Source organism: Pollachius pollachius (genome assembly GCF_949987615.1).
Source record: "Pollachius pollachius genome assembly, chromosome: 2".
Lineage (NCBI taxonomy): Eukaryota > Metazoa > Chordata > Actinopteri > Gadiformes > Gadidae > Pollachius > Pollachius pollachius.
The window spans coordinates 43770753-43792771 of NC_136935.1; the positions used below are offsets into that span (position 1 = coordinate 43770753).

Consider the following 22019-nt stretch of genomic DNA (forward strand, 5'->3'; position numbering starts at 1 on the left):
AGGGAGAGGGAGAGACAGAGAGGGAGACAAGCGTGAATGCTTCAGGGTGCCCGGTCATCAAGGGAAAAACGAAATGTCCACAATTGGTCAGTCACATGACTTCCATTAAGTCACATGATTCGTTCAGGGGGGAAGAGAGGTGGGAGGAACAGGGAAAGGGGGAAGGGAAGGAGGAGAATTAAAGAGATGCCCCCCTGCCTTTCATACTTGGTCATCTCCTACCCTGTCCAGTTATGAAATCAAGGCCCTGACTACGACGGACACTAAGACCAGGGCGTCTCCATCCAATATAACACCTTAGCCGTAGGCAGAAACCCAGCTGTCTGTCTTCAAAAGGTCCCGACTTTACCATCAACCATAAAGGCACTTCCAAACTGGCACCTACCAGCTAGGAGATTATTAAAGCCCAAGCTACGATCCACCTTCCACCTGTGAGCCTTCTAAAGACCACGCTACGATCCACCTTCCACCTGTGAGCCTTCTAAAGCCCACACTACGATCCACCTTCCACCTGTGAGCCTTCTAAAGCCCACACTACGATCCACCTTCCACCTGTGAGCCTTCTAAAGCCCACACTACGATCCACCTTCCACCTGTGAGCCTTCTAAAGCCCACGCTACGATCCACCTTCCACCTGTGAGCCTTCTAAAGCCAACACTACGATCCTCTATGAGCTTACTAAAGCCGGCATCACAATTCCGGCTGAAGCAAAGACAGAAATAAAAAGGGACGAAGGGCCGAGGAGAGAAAGAAACAAGGACACTTACTGGGACTAGTTTCCAGTACCATCGGTTGGAAGGACACTGGCAGGCAGAAGCAAAAGAGAAGACACAAAAGTTGCAGGCATGCAGTCTGTGACAAGGTGATGACATCGGCATAAAACGAATGGAAGTGAGGTTCACTACTGGGGAAATGAACCTCATGTGCATGCATTTCTGTTGATGTGTGTGTGTTTCTGTGTTTTGCAAGTGAATGTGTATGCATGTTATTGCACGTATACATAGTTTGTGAGGTTTTGTGCTTCTCTATTTGGTGTGCATGTCGGTGTTCCTTACAGTTTCCTCAGCGGGCTGGAGATCTGTGCATGTCTGAGGTTTTGACGGTTCTTCTTCTGTGCTCTCTCGCAACGTCTGGTTCAACTGGCAGACAGAGCATCAAATTAATTATCAAATTACACTAGATACTAACTAGTCTGTCCCTCCATGTTACACATGCTGAACCCGCCATCTTCGGCAAACCCAGTTTTTCAATATTCACTATGTCATTTAGCAGATGCTAGCATCTTAGCATCCAAAGCATCTTACACTTAGTTAAATTAGGATCAAACCCAGAACCTTTCTGTCTGGAAGTTAAAGTTGATATATTATACCACCAGGTGTGAGTGTGATTAGCTGTTACAAGCTGTTCTGAAAATCTAGCTCTTTTGACATCACAAGTGGGCGTGTCCAACTAGAAGTGTGCTGGATAGATCAGTCTACCAGCTTACCAACTGGACTGTAGCACACGTTGCTCATCTATCCGTCACACATCTAGCTGGACACGCCCACTTGTGATGTCAGAAGAGGCTGATTTTCAAAACGGCTTGTAACGGCTAATCAATTACAATTACAATTACAATTAGGGCATTTAGCAGACGCTTTTCTCCAAAGCGACTTACGTCGGTTAATACACACATTGACACACCGACGGCAGAGTCAACCATGCAAGGCGACAGCCAGCTCGTCAGGAGCAGTTAGGGTTAAGTGTCTCGCTCAGGGACACATCAACACTCAGCTAGGAGGAGCTGGGGATCGAACTAGCAACCTTTCAGTTACATCACGCTCACTGGTGGTACACTGTGTCACCTTTAACTCTCGAGTGTCCAGGTTAGCATTTACACAGAGCCCTTGGGATCGCTGTGCTCTCACCCTGTTGACCCAGAAGAGCAGAGCGTTCTCCCAGGGCTCTCCTGGCCCCATCTGCCCGGCCTCCTCGGCCATCTTCACCCGCCCCACCGTCTCCTTGGCAGCCAATGACATCAGCGCATCCATCAGGGCCAGGTGGGCCTTCTGCACCAATCACAAGGCACGACAACAGCCATCACTTTACACAATTCCCATCTTTTCCAACCCATTTCGGAACTCGTGCATGAAACGGATCGACCAACCACAGCACCGCACGCACCGTCTTGATGGGCGTGTGACAGAGGTCCTCCTCCGTGACGTCGACGTCCCGGTCCCTGGGAGCGAAGCCCTTCTTGGTCAGGAGCTGCAGCAGGGCCGAGTTGTCGCCGGGGGGCCCCTGCGAAGCTCCCAGGGAGACCCCGTGGGCCTGGGCCAGCAGGGCCTGGGCCCGGCAGTACAGCTCCGGGGAGAGAAGCAGCGCCGACACCCCGGGCTTGAGGTGCTCCTGCTCATACTGGTCCTTGTAGAAGGGCTCCCGCAGCTCCACCGGCACGTTCTCTGGATGGAGGGACGGGGGCGGGGAGACGGGGATCAGAGGGTGGGGGGCGCGACTCTCACACCCAGCCACCCGGCCGCTGTCAGACACGCAGGCCAATTTCAGATGAGCTACCCAGGGGCTACTTTCCACCATGTGATCGTTGTGTGTGTGGTGTGTGTGTGTGTGTGTGTGTGTGTGTGTCTGTGTGTGTGTGTGTGTGTGTGTGTGTGTGTGTGTGTGTGTGTAAGAGTGTGTGTATGTGCGTGTGTGCGTGTGTGTGCGTGCGTGCGTGCGTGTGTGTGCGTGTGTGTGCGTGTGTGTGTGTGTGTGTTAAAACTGTGTTCTCTGAGGGGAGGCGGGGAGAGCACACAGTGGGAGCTTAGGCTCTTCGGATGGAGGGACGTAAGGCTTCGCTATGACTCCCCGTCGATGCAACGCAATGACTGCACATACGCTTCGACAAAGTCGTCAACCTGTTTTGGTTCTCCGTCGGGTTTTAGCGAGCGGACCAATCACAGCCCTTGCTGCTGGGTCGCCTCGGCAACAAGGTTACAATTTTTGCGAGGCGCACGTCAGACCCATGCAGTGTACACAAGGTGGGCCTGCAAGGAATTGATGGTCGTGTAAACCCCCTTGCCTTGCATCGAAGTGGAACCATAATCAGCTCTTTAGGCTCCGCCACGAAACCACAGAAATAGCTTCCTTCTGGGCCTATCTGAGTAGATGGGTGACTCAACACCCCCGGTGGAATATCTGTCTACAGGGGAAACGTGCCAACTCAAAAAAGAGTGTGTGAGGTCAGACGTTTCATGCAGAATACTCAAAACCACACACACACACACACACACAGAGACACCAGATAACACCGTGGGTGTTGTGTGAACGAACACGGACAAACTACAATAGGTCTGACTGAGTTTGACGTTGTTCTCCAGAGAGAAACTCAACCGATTAAACATTGAATAAGAGGCTGTATGATATGAGAGGGATCGTACAGGTCCCTGAAAACACATTATTGGTTAGATCGATTTCATCTTCAAAGTAGCAGGGTTTTGCCCCTGCGTGTATGGCAGGTGAGAGCGTAAGGCGTCGTCTGTACAGAACCCGGAGCCAAAGACAAGCTCCTTCCAGAGAAAATGTCATCATGTGTATCAGCAACTCAATTCAAATCAACTCAACTTAGGGTGTGTGTGTGTGTGTGTTTGTGTGTGTGTGTGTGTGTGTGTGTGTGTGTGTGTGTGTGCGTGTGTGTGTGTGTGCGTGTGTGTGTTGCTCAAGAACTATTCCACAGAGCGCAACAGACAAGTTACAAACTAACAATAACACTTTATGGATGCACAGACACAGACACACACACACGCACACCCGCACGCACACACGCACACCCGCACACACACACACACACACATACACACACACACACACACACACAGATACACACACACACACACACAGATACACACACACACACACACGCCCCCAGGATGACCCACATTTGAACATGTCAGCGTGTGGATGGCTGCTCCAGATATCATCATTAGGTTGGAGACCCTACTCTTCCTATATTTTTCGGACTGGACGCATTACAATGTCCCCTCGCCAGACACACAAATGAAAGGTTCTCTGCCCGTTCGCCACGGGTGTAGAGGGGGTTGAAAACCAACATATCACGCCATCACAACACCCGATTCCACAAACGGTTGGGATATTTTGATAACATCTGCAACTTTGACCAGATTTGGTTTAAAACCATTAGCTTAATTCCAGAATCTAAGATGGATTACTATAAACCCATACACATTTGCTTCTGCACACATTTAAATAAAATTCAAACATCAATTCACGTCACTTTTGTCTGCGATTTAATTGATGGGGTGTTTGGAAGGAATATGAAAAGGCTGTCCCTGAACTAAATTTATTTTATGCATCCATATAAAAGATAAGAATCGATATATTTAATCACTGGATGAGCCTGAAGAGGAGGAAGGAAAAAGAAGAGGAAGTGGCAGTATAGGGAATCGAAGGAAAAAGTGGAAGAGGAAGAGGAAGAAGTGAGGAAAAGAGACGAGTCGTAGAGGACCGAGAAGCAAGGGAATCTCAAACTACTGTCATAGCAACAAACTGAGTACCACAATCCATAGTGGGTGACTCCACAGACGATTTACCAGGTGCCTTGGGATGGCCTCTCGGCTGAGTGCTGGTGTAACGCGCTACAGACTGACACCCATTTGTGTCACTGTTACATAAAGTGACACAGAGCTGGGGGGTTAAACCCACTCACACCACAGTACTGCTGGAGCCACAGAACCATGGTCGCTATGGGAACAGGAGGGGGAGAGCACAGCCATTCCATTGGGCACGGGCCAGTGTGGTCTCTATACAGACCAAGTTAACCCAGTTAGCCCAATGTGAATCTAATAGGATGGAAGCAGGCCCGGACCAGTGGTTCAACAGACAAGACTCTAGGGCGGGATTAGGATGAGGTTAAATATCCTAATCAGTCGCTACTGGAAAATAGAAATTACAAAAGCCTCACACAGAGAGAAACAAATGTTTTTTCTATCACATCTTTGAGCCGACTGGATCAGGGGCTAATTCATGACGAGGATGGTAGTTTCGACGAAATACCAAATATGTATTATCCTAGCTATGATAACTGCTGGCTACAAAGTGTGAATTTTGTTTAGAAGAGATAAAGTGACAAAGCACATGAGGACATAATCCCAGTCTTCTATCTGAGCAGCCATCCCATTTGAATGAGGCACCCAGTGGGTGATTTCCATCTGACAGTTAGAGAAAACCAGGAGGCGTTTTCGAGTTTATCCCTGCCAAGTTGACCGCTCTATATGGTTACATCTAAGATAGGCCTATGTAACATAGGTGTATTATGGCAATAACCCACTGTGGACTAAGTGAACTATATCTAAAAACCAAATCCCGTCATGATGATAAAAGACGATTGAATCCCTAGAAATCACTAGCAATTAATAGTAATCGATAATAATCATAATCAAAAAACATCATCGTATTTGCTCTTAAAGAAGGGTTCGGTAAAGGGTTTGATAAAGCTTGGCCGAATAGTGAACCATTATTACATCAAGCAGATTGAATACGGAGTTTGAATCGAGCCATGTCAGCAGAGCAGGCTACATGCCTATTGTCTACTTTCGTTACCTTCCCATGCCTGCTGTAGGTGCACACGTCAAGTGTGGACGCGTGCGTAACACTGACACAATTATTATGCAGTAGCCTATATAGCTATAGGCCTACCTACAGCGTGTAATTACTTATCCCTTGCCTCCAGTAAATATTATTTAGATAAAGTTTAAGTGCAATGATATACTCAAAACTGGATTGAAAAAAAAAACACATTAATAAAAGGCCTAAAGGAGCCAGTTACTAGTGCTTTGTTGCAATGCAGCAGCCTATATCTTCCACCTCCTTCACGCTTCACTGATCGGATGTTTAGACGTGTTCCACACATTTCCATTTTAAATCATTGGTCAGGGTTGTGATTTCCCTAACCTCATACCACTACGGTCGCTCCGTGTTAACCAGAGCAGCGGCCAGAAGGGTGATATCTCTGGCTATAGGCCAAGCAGGCCGAGCAGCGGGGAGGATGGAGCAGGAGAGGATGCTGCGAGCTCCATCCTCGCTACGGAAATTGTCAACGCCGCCCAAATCCAATGGAGCCTCTCATCCCCGCGCCCCACCCAAGTAGCGCATCAGCATCACACGGCGATCCCCCTGCCACAGCCCCGTAACGCCTACCTGCGGACCCGTATGATTTTGACAGCAGCCACCGGACACTGGCGCAAATCTTGGCTCGGTTGAAATCGTACTGGTCCAGCGGTTTGATATCCGACACGGTGAACGCCTTCTTCATCGCGCTTGCATCCACCATTGCCGAGCGGTTGTACGCGGATGATAAGCAGAAGCATGCGCCGCCGAACCGGGGAAAAAAATCGGTAGAAAAATGGGAGGAGTGGGAGGACCGATGAGAGGGTGGCACAGGAGATTGTGGGTCATAAAATATGACGCGCAGACACCGGTACGCAGACACCTTCTAGACGTGGCTCCGCCCCTCGTAAATGAACGATGTGTGATTTATACACTGAACTGAACAGCTGCCCCCCACACACACAAAGACACAAAAACACACACACACACACACACGCACACACACACACACATACACACACACACACACACACACACAATGGGTGAAATTGTAAACTTAATTTCTGTATGGGCTAGTGGTTAATTATTGCATGCTTAATGGATCCATTAAGCATCCATATGGGGCTTAGCTGCACTCATTCAATCCTGCTATGTTGTATACAACCCCAATACTATTTCGGAAAAATCTATTTTCTAAGTTTATTTATTCTCATATCATGATTATCATGTCCTATTAGCAAGTGGCTCTGTTGTTGCTACGTCCATTGGTGATCCAGATGAGCTCACTGATAGACACTCCCCCAGAAGGCCGTGCCCATTTAACGACCTAGCTCCATTACAAAGATACAAGCCAAGATGATGTCATCACAGCAGCATCCGCTCCCAGCAAGCAATCATTTTGCATGACAATCATCACTATCATCATCCTACAGGCCCACCCCGGCCCCAACCGTCAGGGGCCCGCCCCTCATCCTCCCTCCCAGGGCCACAGTTTACCCGTTTCCTTGATAGGCACCAAGCCCTGACATCATGGTAGACAAGATCAGCCCGGAACCAGTCGAGCAGCCAGGCGGAGGAGAGCCAGCCGAGCTGGTCGGGCCACCTCTGGCTGAGGGGTAAGAGACGAGGACTCAACTTTGGGCTGTGTCGGTGCTTGCTGATGACAGGCAGGCCTGCTGCGGGGAGCTGTGAGTTAGGGGAAGGCTGGAAAAAGGTGAAGGGCCGAAGGAAATGGGGAGATTGCAGAGGAGTCGATTTCAGGGGAGGGTGTTGGGGGATCCCAAAATCAAACCTGCAGGCACACACACACACACACACACACACACACACACACACACACACACACACACACACACACACACACACACACACACAGAGTCACACACACAGTCACACACGCACACACTTCTCTGAACAAAAGACACAAAACGGTCGGGAGACTAAATCGTGTGTTGACTCAGCCGGTATAATGTCAAATGACACAAGTGGATCTACTGGAGAATACAGGTTTGAAAGCAATACCGAATGTCTGAGCACCTTACTGTGCTCTACTATTCCATTTTATTTAGAATTGTCACCTGGTGCCTGGATTTTGTATTTTCCTTAACATAAATGAAGACATTTCCACCATAAATGGATGCAAAAGAGGCACGAATCTGTGAACACAGATTCCCTAGAAAGCTGGAAACCAAAGAGTTGACTGTCAACATTTCCTGATGTATATAGGCTCCGTGTGGGAGGACCCTGAGCAAAACAAGGCCCCTGCAGTCGCCGGCCTGCATTCAAGTTCACCCACCGCATAGCACAGAGAGAGGCAAACCACCACCACGACACACCACACCCATCTCTCCCTGGCTCCCTTCACCTCGACCGGGGACAGAGGGCCGACCGGTCACCCCAGACGTCTGCTCCACCACAAGGCCCCGGTCCAGAAGATAATCAGAAGATAATCACTCCCTTGGGGGCAAACTTTATCCGTCTACAACGGCAGACCTTTGACCTTGTTGCTCACCGCTGACACAACGATCCACCAGCAACAGGTTGTCTGCTGTCAACAGCCATTCCGGTTCCTCCGATGTATGGGAGGTTTCAGAGCAGACTGGTTTCTGGCAGGATGTGTGTGTGTGTGTGTGGGGGGGGGGGGGGGGCTTTGGCTGCCTACCTATAGGTGCAGGGAAGTGGGCCCCGCCCTACAGTGATCCTTCTTCTCTCAGGCAATTTGCACTTTGAACATGGAGCCAAGGGTCAAGGTGGTGTAGTGGACTCACTGTAGGGAACGGCATATCCAGTCTGCAGTGGATTGTGGGAAGCGTCCAGGTTGAAGGGTGAAATACCGGTGAGTGTTTTCATTACGTCACGCACATACACACAGACACACATTTTGTTAAGTCACCATAATGAAAACGTATTCTTTGAGATATGTTCATGTAGTCCTAAATGAAGCATGTGAATACTAAGCTGGGGATAAGCAGCCCTAAAGCGAAACGATGAGGTACGGAATGCCTACGAACCAGTCTTGTGTATTTCAGTCTTCCTTGGTTGACTATTAGGTCAGATCTGAAAATACCATCTGGAAAGCAGCCACTTTAAACACTGTTAATGTGTTCCTACAGCCCCGGAGTAAGCTGAAGAAATCGGTCATTTAATATCAAAAGCTTCACAAGATCAGGTCATTTAGGAGAAGTCGGTTCAGACTGCAACTCAACCAACCACTGAAAACAGTACCTCATGGACTTCAAGGAGACAACAGGTGTGTCTTTACCGTATGTATTTTGGGGTAGCACATTCTAATCATTAGTTTTTCTCGATTGTATACACACAAAAAATGGAACTATGCACACAATTCTGAAAACTTGAAGCTCATGTGTCAACTACAAGACTCCAGACTGCTAAACTCTAAGCACAATTCCACTGTTCCACACATATAGAAATTCTAAATCACATTTTTGCAAAACTCTAAGCACAGATCTTATCATTTAGCACACTTGGTTCACCTGGAAACACTGGCCTTCAAAACGCAACAACTAATTACCAATAAGTCTCACTCACTTCTCACCTGTTCAAACTCAACTGGCAAAACACTTCAATCGTGTGTTAGAGCACAAAAGAGGCCTCTGGTGAGCTCTACTGTGTTGTAGATATGGTCTTCTGCCAGATCAGGATCGGAGTTGGGAGACACTGATTTACATGTAGATCTGTTTCACCTCATTTATATTCTTATTTTTATTTTTTGTTGGCCTACGAAAAGCTTTTTATGCAGTCAGTTCAGCTGAACATTTTACTGTATTACAGTAAAAAAAAAATGCTTTGTTACCTTTTTGTACTGATTTCATCATTACATCCCCTGAAAGAAAGTCGAAACATTTTCTTACTGTAGGGTTTTTGATTGTATAACAATATGGCAACAGTCTTTATACTATTGGTACCACCTAATTGCAACTTTAAAAAAGAAAGCTTTTTGTAAACAATTTTATACATTGAAATATGTAACATGGCCTCATGAAGCCAAAACATATATAAATAGTATTTTGATGAAGTGTTTTGAATTGACCACACCAGTGTTTAATTGATGCTCTCTAAGAGATATTCATTTGATAGCTGTGTTTACTGTTTGGTGGGAAGAAAATCAGTTCTGAGAAGAATTTGTGGAGTTTTGACAAAATGATTAACTCTTCTCAGTTTTGTGTTTAGAGTTTTGAGAAATTGAGCTATAGTTTCAGAAAACGTGTTTAAACGATTGAGAAAAACTGTAAATCAATATGATAAATACATGAGCTACAGGAAGCAGAGCTGCTTATTTTCCACCATCTCAGAGGAGAAGGCAGAAAGTGTCATTCCAAGTTTATCTGAATAGGAAACGACTCTTCCAGTTAACACACTCTGAAGTAATTAAAATAATGTGTGACGTTCCCTAACTCAAATACGTTCCTCTAATTTAAAAAATCCTGATCTTTCCCTACAGGTGTGTGAACGCGATGGGAGCTTCGTCGTCGCGCAGTGTGTCCTTCGGTAAGAAGAAGAAACACAAGCCGGCTGTGTTCAGGGCCTTGAGCGTGCTGAGGGGGGCGCTGCACATTAAGACACCAACGAAGAAGAAGAAGAACAACAACAGCCTTCTCACGCTACACGGCTGGGGGCCAAAGAAGCAGAAGAAGCAAACGAGGGAGGGCCCTTTCAAGAGCTGGCTCTCATTGGATGGGAAGGGCAAGAAGAAGAGCAACAAATCGTTTGGCAACAACAGTCTGAAGGACTCTGTATTCAAGCATCTACCAACAACACGGAAGGGCAGGAATGATGAAGGGAGTGGAAAAGAAGAAGAGACTAAGGGTGGTTTTCTTTCCAACAAAGGTCCTCCCCGACCTTTCGTATTGTAATCTCAGGTACACAATGGAACATATCTTAGAGTATCCCAACTCCCTTTTAAATCAGCCACAGCCCCCCCCCCCCCCCCCCGACTTAAGACATTTGCAGGTATCAAGCGTTTAATGATATGTCAGTTTCTATGGGTTAAACATGTAAATTCAAGGTTGGGATTCAACCCACATTGCCATCATTTTCTGCTGGGTTACAGTTTAAAAGCTCAGATCTTTAAATATATTAACATTATGAGATTGATTTGATGTGCACATACAAACCAAGAGAACAACAAAATAATTCTAAGATGTCCCCCCCCCCCCCCCCCTCTTCTTCAGAGTACCCTTGAATTAAGAAGTGCAACAACTTCACTAAAGAAATACAAGTTATACATGGATTCAGCCTTTGATTTTGTGAACATTTTAAAAGTCTTTTGGTCTCAAATTTAATACACAACCCTGCCATCATTGGATGACTATAAATACAAGGCTAATTCAAGCCCTACTATTTTTTGCCTTGTTTGCTGTACACATAGAAAAAAAATTCCAAACACTAAGGTGATACATGAGCTTTTACAATGCAATCAAATATTGACCTGCACTATCCTTTCTGGGTAATAACATGAGGGACAATAAAAAAAATCAGTCAGTATTCATAATGAGCAATACAAAAAAACATACAGATAGAATATGATACAAAATGAAGTGGGGAATGTTCTTGATTCAGGTGAACGCTAGTTCTCCGAGGAGTCCAGGGGGTCTTTGGAACCTAGGACACTCTTGGAGGCTCCGTTCTTCAACTCTGTCGATGCAGTACCTTGACTCTTAAGGGGCTACAGTAGAGGACGAAAAAGGGAAGATAAAAGATGAAAGATATAGAGAAAGAGTTAAAAAAAAGAGGGAAAGGGGTGTAGAGTAGGTGTAGCAGATTGTTAAAAAATAGACAGAATCAGGTTAAAGGAAGAGAAAGAAATTATATGGAGTTAGTCAAAGTACAAACTGTTAAATTAATAAATCAATTAAAATCAAAGCACAACCATTTTGTTTGTCACCTACGTCTGACTCATTGTGTAGGGAAACAATAAGTTCATGACTGCACTAAAGAACAGACAGACCGGACAGACAGACAGAAACAACAGCACACAGCTACACAACAGACAAACAAACAGGCAGGTGTAGATTCCAATACACATTTATTAATTCAACCCCAAAAATAGTATGTACAATATAGTATGAAGCATTTTATTCCAGAATAACATCGTACATAACAGTAAGCCTTCAATATGAAAAGGCATGTCATTTACGAACAAAATATAATTGGCTTCAGTCTCGGCTTGTATTGTACAATTAAAAAGAAAAAGAAAAGTACCTGTAGGGGTTATAACCATTGAGCACTTTACCATGCCGTGATCTGGTAATGTATCGTGTGTCTGTATTGTGGTGGGGAGCGGTGTGGTGCGTGTCTGAACCATCCTAACTCTAAGCTATGGTGGCCCCCCCATGACCTTACCACCCACCTCCCACCTCCCCCCTCGCTTTTTCTATCCACTATTTGACAGTATGTGTAAATATTGTAACCACAAGGGACATCTGCACACGCATATGCTAGCAAGGTAGCCACGGCGATGTAGTTTCGAAGCGACATCTTCCAGAGCACATGCGTTGTGTGTTTAGACATGAAGAGTCATCTCTGTGAGATGGAGGGGCAGGGTGCATGGATTCAATACACACAAGAGGCCGAGGCCCACCAGAAGGAAACGCTCACGAGCCTCTGGAGCGGGTTAGCGGCATGCAGGGCAAGACGACACACACCGCGTTACACGCCACGCAAAACACAGCGTACAAATATACAGTAAATACACATACACACACACAAATGTGTCAACAGGTACTTCTCGGTGCCTCGAGAAATACGGCTAATATTTAGAAATACTTTTTCTTTTCTTTTTTTGCTCTTTCAAATAAAAAAAATAAAAAATGCGGGTTTAGAGATTTTAAAACCCTTGCTGAAAATCGTGAAAAGGGCTTTTGACTATCGGCAAGAATATTGAAAAGCACACAATTCTTGTGTTAAAATTCTTACTGTTTAGATTCCTGTTTCATTGGAAATGTTAAAGCACTTGGCTATCCTTGGCTAAAGAAGGCGTTGTACAAATCAGGACTCAGGGTGCAGCACAGAATGGACCTGAACACTAGAGGGGTGTGTGCACGGTGTCCCCAGCTCTGCACAACACAACAATAAAGTGATTCAATTGGCATGTACCTTCCCTGCATGCCTAGTTCCAAAGTTAAGTAGAACAGAGCCCATAATTCCCTTTGTTCCGTCCTGTTACTAGGTTTGTTTATTGTTATTTAGCAACGTTAAGGACATACGTCTTTCTACCTCACAGCTGGAAATTCTTGCAGTTGACGGCAAAATAAAAAGAAAACCTTACAATTGCATCGAATACTATATCTTGCACAGGGAATCAAGAAGGCCTGTCTAATATCGGCATATGAACATTGCTGATTGTTTTCCGATACCTTCCTAATCGGTTGTCTTAACCGTGGATTGAATTAAAAAGGACAGCGGTGAACTGTGTGGCCGTGATTGACACCCTGCGTGGCGGACTGACGCGGGGCATGCATCCCGGGCGCGGGTGACACATGCGTCATGCACATCTGTGCCAAAAGCTGGGCCGCCATCATCGGAAGGGGTGAATCCAACCAAAAGCGCGTTAGCTTGCTGTTAAAACGGCCATCGTCTCGTCACAAGCCAGGGTGTCACCGACCTTCTGTGCGCTAGCACCGTCCCAATCCCAAGACGCTTTACCCCCGCCCACCCGCCCGCCCACCCCTCTAGCAGCCTAGCCGCGAGGGCTTCGACCGCTGCGTGGGGGGTGGTTTCAGTGCTTGGCGTCGCGACCGTTTTCGTCGGGGTGACCGCCGTTGTCGTGGTGACCCCCGTTGCTCTCGGACAGTACCTCTTGCTCCATGCTGGTGAAGCGGGCTGCCGACTCCCCGCCGTGGTCCCGCCGACAAGGGAAGCACAGGATGCGCTTGAAGGTCCGCCACATGTCCTTGTCCCTGAAGGAGTAGATGATGGGGTTGACGAAGGAGTTGCACTCGGCCAGCACCAGGCAGTACTTCTCGTAGCGGAGCACCTTGCAGCTGTCGCAGCCCAGGCCATCCAGCAGCAGCACCACCAGGCCGGGCGTCCAGCAGATCACGAAGCAGCCTGCAAGGGGGCGAGGTATAGGGGGGGACATTGGGTGGGGACGAGTGGGGTGCATCAACAGTCATTAGGCGGGCGCCTCGAAACATCGCGAAAGAGGGATTTAAGTTGAGTCAATTTTAATGAGATGTCGTTAACGAGCAAGGCAGCGAACCTGGCTTAAAGGTGGCATATTATACCACCAGGTGTGCCGTTACAAGCAATTTTGAAAATCTGCCTCTTCTGAAATCACAAGTGGGCGTGTCCACCTAGATGTATGATGGATAGATGAGCAGTGTTTGCTACAATCCACTGGGTAGGCCGGTACACTGATCTATCCAGCAAACATCTACGTAGGTGTACACGCCCACTTTTGATGTCAGAAGAGGCCGATTTTCAAAACGGCTTGTAAGGGCTAATCACAATCAAACCTGGTGGCAAAAATATGTCATCTTTAAATTGAGTTTTGAGAACTCAATTTTAATTGAGATGTCATTAACGAGCAAGGCAGCGGATCTGGCTTAAGCCTGCCTACATGGGGGACCTGAAAGGCATGGGGGCTCGACCCAGAACCTCTCGGCTTGGGAATCGAACCCCCGAACTATCCTGCAACAGAGGGTAACATTAAGGGGGTCAAATAAGGGGTAGCCAGCGGAGAGAAGCAAAAAGACCCCTCTGTTCCCCCCGAACAGCGGAACGCAAAAGTAGACACACACGCACACAGTGTGTGGAATGGGTTTGGTCCCAGTGATCCGGTTTCATTATCATAATACAAAGTGGGATAGGAATTCATACTTCTCACACACACAGGCACAAAGCAAGGAGGACTGGGAGCCCACCGATGTATGCGCTAGATAGAAGGTTATGGGAAGATTATGCACACATACGCGCACACACCACTCACACGCACGCACACCAAAGAATGTTATGCGTCATGGTGGTTTAGGAGTCTTGTTCTGTCTGGGCACGTTTGGGGTTTCTCCGGCCCACTTTACGTAGCAGTAATGTAGCAGGCTGCACCGCGAGGCTCCGGCATCCGCCCCCCACAGAACCAACACATTTGCAATGTATTCATAAAGAGTTACAGAGAGCAGATGGAGGTGAACGCGGAGGCACTGGCCAGATCAACAATAGAAAGAGAAAAAAAAAACGACTGTAGCCAAACCGCCCGGGGACAGAAGAAAATGTGCAGAAGAGTGCGGCAGAGAGTGCGAGCGACGGAAGGGTTGGGCAGGTTTAGACACGGCGGAGCGGACGCAGCACGCCCGCTCGGGACTAGTATGTAAACACAAAAGGCATCCCAAGAGCCTCCTGGAACTCATGCACACGCAAGTACTGCTGGAGGATTCCTGTGTGAGGATAACCGCCCGCCCGTGAAGACCACCCTACCTTATACAGAACCCACGGTTACCATTCAGAACATACATCTCCTATAACAGGAGCACCTCCCTCCTGCCCATATTAGGGCAATCCCTGGCTGAGTGCGCCTTACCCAGGATCATGGAGACGGTCTTCATCAGGTTGACCACCGTCTCCTTGTGCCGCACCTGGCTGGTGTGCTGCGACATGCGCTGGCTCTTGTGGCGCACGTACAGGAAGATGCGCATGTACACCGCCATCATGACGGTGAAGGTGAGCAGGTTGAGCAGGCCCCAGAACACCAGGTAGCTGCGGCTGTACATGGGCGCCATGGTGGAGCAGTTCTTCAGGTTGCACAGGCAGTGCCAGCCCATGGTAGGCACCAGGCCCATGAGGATGGCCACCAGCCAGATGCCGATGATCAGCATGACCACCCGGCGGTTGGTCATCTTGCTGTGCAGCTGCATGGTGAAGATGGTCTGGTGGCGCTCCACGGCGATGGCCAGCAGGTTGACCACGGAGGCCGTCAGGCTGGTGTCGATCAGCCCCTGGCGCACAAACCACTGGTACTTGGACAGTTTGATGGTCCAGGGGCCCGTGTGGAACATGAGGTGGAGGTAGGAGATCCCTGGGGTAGGGGAATGAGAAAGGGGCACGTGTGAGTCGAGTGGAGCGGCGCCTGACGTTTGTTTCAGAGACGAGCCAAGCAAACGTGACCGCGACTGCTGACGCTATCGCTGACACTAAAGCTCACGCTATCGCTAACGGTCACGCTAGCGCTAATGCTCACGCTAAAGCTAAAGCTCACACTATCGCTAACACTCATGCTAAACCTAAGCTTATGCTCATGCTATCGCTCACGCTAAAGCTAATGCTAAAAGGCCCTGGGTCAACACAAGAGAATGTTACTTCTTGGGACATGAGCGTATGTTCGGGTCCCAAGAAGTAACATTATCCTATAGGGTGCAAAGTAACATTCTCCTACATTCTCTTGTGTCGATAAAAACATGGATGGCTAGGAAATAGCTCACATGGAAAGGTATAGTAACAAAAAGGCCAACTGTATGATTACTTTTTGTTTGCTTTACGAAGAACTGCTGTTCCATTTTATTTCAAAATACAATTATATTGCGAACCCTCACTTTAAGAGTCTCCTTTCTTTTATCATGTATATAGAGCCAACTGCTTAGCTAGATATGTTTGATAATATATGTAGTCTTCCGTCTTAAATCTTCTTACTTTTGCACCTTTGTCCATGTGTGAACACATGTCATTCAGTTTTAGCCATGGAATTAATATAAATTATTACAATAAAGTTGATCCATTATATCTCATTGACATGAGAATTTGTCTAAATTCAAAATTGACGGTTTAGCGATGGTAGCCAGTCGGTACAGGCACGGTTTGCACCACGCATAGTGCGATCACCGCGATTTATAAATCGCGGTCCATTACATCTCGGTGCCGGTTTGAATTCGAGCAATGGTTCGGCCCCAGTACCTGAGAGGAGGTCAGCGGCCGCCAGGTTGCCCAGCAGGTAGTAGATGGGGAAGTGGAAGCGGCGGTTGATGAAGATGGCCAACATGACCAACATGTTGGAGAGGATGACAATGAAGCACACTAACATGCCCAGGCTGACGATGACATAGTCCCGTCTACGCCAGTGGTCGCTGATGTTCTTGCCGCTCTCTTCGTAGAAGAACTTGACCGTGCGGTTGTAGTAGCAACCGCTGATGTCCTCCTCAGTCCTGTCCATCAGCATGATGTGCTGGAGGGGGGGGGAAGGATGAGCTGAGAGAAATGGGATTAAGGCTGGGGGAAAGTAGCCCAGAGAGGCCCTGTGGAGGCCGTTGCGACCTCAGAAAGGATAGGGTTTGATGGAGGAGGTTTTTAGATAGTGACCCTATCTAGGTGGAACACCGGCACACCATTGTATGGTAGGAAGGGAGGTTGCAGGAGTTGAGGAGAATCCTTTGGCGTTGGCCGGTCTGAGACTCTGGACCTTCCCGGTATACCTGAGGGTAAAGATGCATTGTTTAGAAGGAAAGCAATCACTTTTGTTTTACTGAGGTGTCCTCAGACATGGAGCTTCATGCAAAAAACACTTTTGTGTTTTATAATGTTCTCTTAGATACGATATACACAATGTACACGCATGGTCCCGACTTTTCTACAAGACGCACACAGTGGACAGAGCAAAGAAAAATAGTAAATTGTATGGTCAAACAATTTCTATTCCATGAAAAAGAACAGGTGCTCCGATACCGCTACTAAATATTATGCATTGTTTTTTTATATATTTCTGAAAGTAGGACTCAAACTCACATTCTCATCGGCGTACGTGTTCAATTATGAACTGGCGGGTTGCAGCTGTTTTATGCTCTATTTAGGACAGTTTCCTGTACTTAAAAGCGTTTGCAGAAACTAATGTTTCACACTCGTACAACTTTTGTACACAGAAAAGTAACATTAAATTCAGGAAAAGGTAGTGGTTCTTTCCTGAAGCCCATTGAGAGTTCAAAACTGCTGTGGATATTTCTGTGATAACACTATACAAATAATACCATCTCCTTATACATTTAAAAGTCTTTAAATGTATAATGAGGTAAAAAATGTATACACACACACACACACATTTTGACAACTAACCACCTATAACGAGTCAAAGGTCCAACCCTTGTTTTAGCACTGTCCCCCTAAACCAATGCTTACAGTAAACTTGCCATGGCCACAATCCCCCATGGTGTAGTTCTTGTCTGTTTGCGCTTTTGTAATCCTGTAAAAGTACCAATGCATTTATTCAGAAGGCTTAGTACAGCCAGAGAAACGCCTCGCAATTACACAATCCAGCTATGTAACCCAATCTCCACACACACACACACACACACACACACACACACACACACACACACACACACACACACACAATTCCTTAAAATTGCTGGACTAATAACATGACTAATATTTGATCAGTCAGGCACACATACAGCCCTTTTCTACCTTGTAAATCTGGTTCTTGAGCCGGTTCCATTCAGGATACTTGTTGTTATTAAGCAAACCAACCTTACGTTAACACCTATTTTGAGGGGCCTTTTGTTTCATCCCCTCTTCAACCCGAAGAATATGACATGCTTACTGGTCGTTACATGTCATCTCCATCTTATTGGAGCACACCTGCGGTTAAGCAATCATCACCCTTAAATTCAATGGTAGTGAAAGGGAGAGACCTTAACCTTTAATAAACATAATATTCCTGGAGCCTGGTGTTTTGCACACACATGTTTAATCCTTAAATCGGAAGTCAAGTCCAAGTGAAATTACAAATAAGCCAAACTTTAAAATTGTAGTAAATACCCGTGCTCAGATTTTCCTCACTTCCTCTTTCCCAAGTTTGCATTATTCCCCTGAATGATTGACTTACAGGGCTGATAGGAAGTAAAATTATCTGTGCCTGAAATGATCAAATACATTCAAAGACACCATAGAGAACTGCCTTTCTTGACACGCACACCATGTAGCCGATGCAACAATACGTTTTTATTGAATAAAAGTGTAAAGTGCTACCCAAAGTGAGTGCAAAACGTTTTCAGTCCCATTCAGACCACCATCAGTGCAAACATACAAAGGTAAAAGTCTTCCATATATAGACTAGACTGCCTAGTTGGTGGTAGACATGTCAATCAAAAGGACACGTAGGTTGACGTGTTGACTAGACATTTTAAAAGGCACCGCTCACCTATTTTCACATTTCTTGACATCATACATGGCCGAGCTCAAGCCTGAATTCAGGCACCACGCCTGAACTCTATCAGGCCTTTGACTAAGTGGCCTAGTGCTCACTGCTCATGTGTGAAAACACTCCTGGAGACCAAAGCCGCAACAAGAGACATGATCCTGAAATGTTTGTGCTGAGGCAGAGCAATAACATTCCTGCCACTGATCTGAGTGGAAAGTCAAGGGAAACAAAGTGTCCAGGGAAACACCCTCTGGATGCTTACCGTTAATCTATCGTTAGGGACAGGAAAAGGAATTGATAGCGGCTAGTCCTGGGCAATAAAACATTAAATTATCATATCGTGATGGTTTTTTGATCAATATCAATATAAAACATGATCAATATATATATTGATAAGAGACTGGACCACCAAATCTAGCAGCTGGGTTTGTTACACAAACACGGTTCCATACTTATTTACAATATTACAACAATAAGTGTTTTTCATTGTTGTATCGACATTGGAGTATTTATCAATGAAGAACGGTGGAAGGTTGTATTAAGTGCTATACAGAAGTGTTTAAATCCAGCATGGTAATTCCTAGTCTCATTTCGATTGAACATGCAGTCTCACACCCCACAGACGGGGTACTGAAATAGCAAAATGGGGCAGCTGGCAGTTTTTTTAATTATAGTTTTTGCTCATTTCCCTTGTTGCTTCCTCATGGCACTCCATTACAGGATGTCGCTGCCACAGAGCACCACGCTGCCTTCGACTGTGCTGAAGGTTGGTTTTAACAAACATCCCCCTGACTAGTCATGCACATGTTTAATGGACCGCAGAGGAAACAGGAGCATAAACAGTACTGATATGGTTATAAAATGTATATGGTTCGAAAAATAGGGGTAATTTTATAACCATATAAAAGATTAAATGTTTGTGCTCACTTTATGAATAAGACATTTGCTTTCAATACACCAAACATATGGTGAAAGGTCCAAGTTGGTAAAGCCTAAACTTGCTATCATTTCTGGAATATCCCCCATGTAGCTAGTGTGGCTGGTTTGACTCATTCAGCCAAATCCAGTATGGCACCGATCTATACACCAACTAGTTATCACTTCAAGAATATCCTCCATGCAGCTAGTGTACCGACCGATTTGGCATGCTTGATTGGATAGAAAAGTAATTTCAACATATTTGAATAGGTGCCTCTTGTTTTTGTTTTATCATAGCCCTACACAACACCTAGCTCTTCTTAATTTGCCATAATCTATATTTAATTTGCATCCAGTTGCCTCTCAAAGATAGCCCAACAACAGAGCACCACATGTTGGTGAGACACTGCCTAACCAACAGAGTCAAACGATGCATTTGTCTGTAGCTGTGAATTTATCATATACAAGATCCACGAGTTGTGTGTAAATGGAGTGAGTTGCATCAGTAAACACAGGTTTGCTCTCAACCCGCTCATTACCAGAGACACGCCCGCCTGTCTTCTCCCACTCCCTCCAAAACAAAGCCAAGAGCTCAACTTTACAACAGCAATCTCTGCTCTGTTGGTCTCTGCCGCTTTGCATGTTCTTTTATCAATGTTGCAATTGTACCGGTTGCAAAGGGTATTTACAAGGGTAGTTACCTACTGGAAACTAAAGTAGGACTCAACACTAGACAGCTTGAGATCAGGAGGCCAACTCAGGGTGTAAGGCTACTAAATACACATTGGTAGGTGTTAGAAAACAAACTTCCTTCAACAACGAAACCATGTTCAAGCGTCAACATCCAGCCAGTAACTTCAGGAGAATGCACCTGGTTTAAAAACGAACTGGCACATTTTACTCAAAAATGCTGAGTAAAACAACACGAAGCAAATATAGCATATAATGGGCATATGAATGCTTTAATATTAAAGGGCAAAGAGAACTGTGTGTGTGTGTGTGTGTGTGTGTGTGTGTGTGTGTGTGTGTGTGTGTGTGTGTGTCGCGCCAACAAGGGTGGCCAACCTCCTTTACGCAAAAAAGAAAAAGTAAAAAAGGTTTCACAAAACGAGGCGTTGTGGATTTACAAATTGCTTTAGGTCAAGGTCTACGTCATACACCAATATCCATTGACAGAAATGTGTCATGCAGGTCATTTCAGAACAGGCTACGACTAAGACTGGAAGACTAATACTGTGAGTGACTTAAAAATGGGCTTGCCTAAGGTCAGATTGCTGCAGGTGGCGGTGGGGAGCAGGCCCAGGTAGTAATGACGAAACGTGAAGACTTGAATTGGGAACGCAGAGCAGCACGTCTCAAGTCTAAACAAAAAGTGCAGGTTACATGAAAGTGATCAGGCAGCAGAGAGCTCCTATCCCAGGACCTTGAGACGCGGCGGCTCCCACCGCAAGTGACCCGTCAGACAAGGACAACGCGCAAGAAAACAGACTGGATTTGAATTGTTTTTGTTACGTTGGATTTCATCCAGAATCCAAATCACCATTTGGTCAGTTTTGTCAAACACAACAACCGCTCTCTTTTTGAATCGGCTCTTTCGCTTTACTTAAAAGTTGTTTTAAAAAAAGAGCGAGTCGGGCCATGGCAAGTAGGATAAAGTGCCTCCCATTTTTTTGTTGCCTCACTCACACATTAGCCTATCTACGATACTCTCTAAAAACAGTTTAAACAAAGGAAGTCGTGTAGGGAAAATCCAACCGAATGTTTCACTTACTGCTGCTCTATTACTAGTGCTTCTCCATTCCAGATGTTTCTAAAAGGGTCCGTCTTCCACCAACAAAAGTGGTTTACTCCACCGTGTGTTCCCTTTAAGGTTCCCCGGTCGTAGCCTACCTGTGGCGGTGAGCACTGAGCAGAGTGGCTGAACCACCGAGAAAGGGCGCGGCGGCGGCGACGGGAGAACACGAGCTCGCACGATAAAGGGTTTCGGTCTAATCCGCTCAACCTGAGCGAGTGTACCCGCCCCCAACACCCCCTCCCGCCCGCGGAGCCGTGCACGAAGGAAGAGCCAATAGGCGGTAAGATTGAAATATGAGTGACAAGGGATGAATTGAAATTCGGCACCACTTTTTTCTTCTTTTTTTCCACACTGTAAATCCTCAATGCAGCCTAGTGGGACACAATGTGTCAGGCAGGTTAATAGCGGCTCCAATGTTAACGATTCTGGAGGGGGAATGGTGATTTCAACCTGTAAATAAATTATAAATGGGTCCGTTGAAAATGATGCTGAAAGTCAGGGTGAATGACGCCGATGTGATCGTGTATACAAAGGAAGGCGGTTGGTTTAAATCTTTTGTCAGGG

At 46.3% G+C, this 22019-nt stretch overlaps 2 protein-coding genes and 1 long non-coding RNA gene across 5 annotated transcripts in view; 1 reads left to right on the forward strand and 2 right to left on the reverse strand.

Moving 5' to 3' along the window:
* The window catches only part of LOC307092070 (calmodulin-regulated spectrin-associated protein 3), a gene marked incomplete at its 5' end in the record, with an annotated part of 18080 nt that extends 11755 nt beyond the window's left edge, over window positions 1-6325 (reverse strand). The window contains 5 exons of the mRNA XM_079758954.1: window positions 768-803; window positions 1056-1139; window positions 1908-2048; window positions 2164-2441; window positions 6193-6325. Of these exons, the coding sequence (XP_079615080.1) occupies window positions 768-803; window positions 1056-1139; window positions 1908-2048; window positions 2164-2441; window positions 6193-6325 (672 nt within the window). The remainder of the gene's footprint in view (window positions 1-767; window positions 804-1055; window positions 1140-1907; window positions 2049-2163; window positions 2442-6192) is intronic.
* A 1506-nt stretch (window positions 6326-7831) lies between these two features.
* LOC307071260 lies at window positions 7832-11484 on the forward strand. The gene is made up of 3 exons (XR_013811619.1): window positions 7832-8437; window positions 8715-8851; window positions 10064-11484. It is a non-coding gene; the product is annotated as an uncharacterized lncRNA (long non-coding RNA).
* On the reverse strand, window positions 10091-21621 carry lpar2b (lysophosphatidic acid receptor 2b). Of its 3 annotated transcripts, XM_079730235.1 has the most exons (6): window positions 21432-21621; window positions 20921-21021; window positions 16507-17021; window positions 15140-15634; window positions 13418-13671; window positions 10091-11287 (listed from the first exon to the last, which is right to left on the reverse strand). In XM_079730235.1, the coding sequence occupies exons 3-6, from the start codon at window positions 16766-16768 to the stop codon at window positions 11189-11191; spliced, it is 1110 nt and encodes a 369-aa protein (XP_079586361.1). In that variant the 5' UTR covers window positions 16769-17021; window positions 20921-21021; window positions 21432-21621; the 3' UTR covers window positions 10091-11188. The 3 variants fall into 3 exon arrangements, with proteins under 3 accessions (XP_079586361.1, XP_079586360.1, XP_079586362.1); XM_079730234.1 differs by lacking the exon at window positions 20921-21021; XM_079730236.1 differs by lacking the exon at window positions 20921-21021 and having other exon boundaries at window positions 21551-21615.
* Between the last annotated feature and the right edge of the window lie 398 nt (window positions 21622-22019).

Bases quoted from the DNA above. Each gene is read 5' to 3' on its own strand.
- lpar2b (XM_079730234.1), bottom strand. From the start codon at position 16,768: ATGCTGATGGACAGGACTGAGGAGGACATCAGCGGTTGCTACTACAAC. The intron at 13,672-15,139 runs GTAAGGCGCACT...GCCCCCTTGCAG, and splicing joins GACCGTCTCCATGATCCTGG to GCTGCTTCGTGATCTGCTGG. The intron at 11,288-13,417 runs GTACTGTCCGAG...CCTCTACTGTAG, and splicing joins TCACCAGCATGGAGCAAGAG to CCCCTTAAGAGTCAAGGTAC.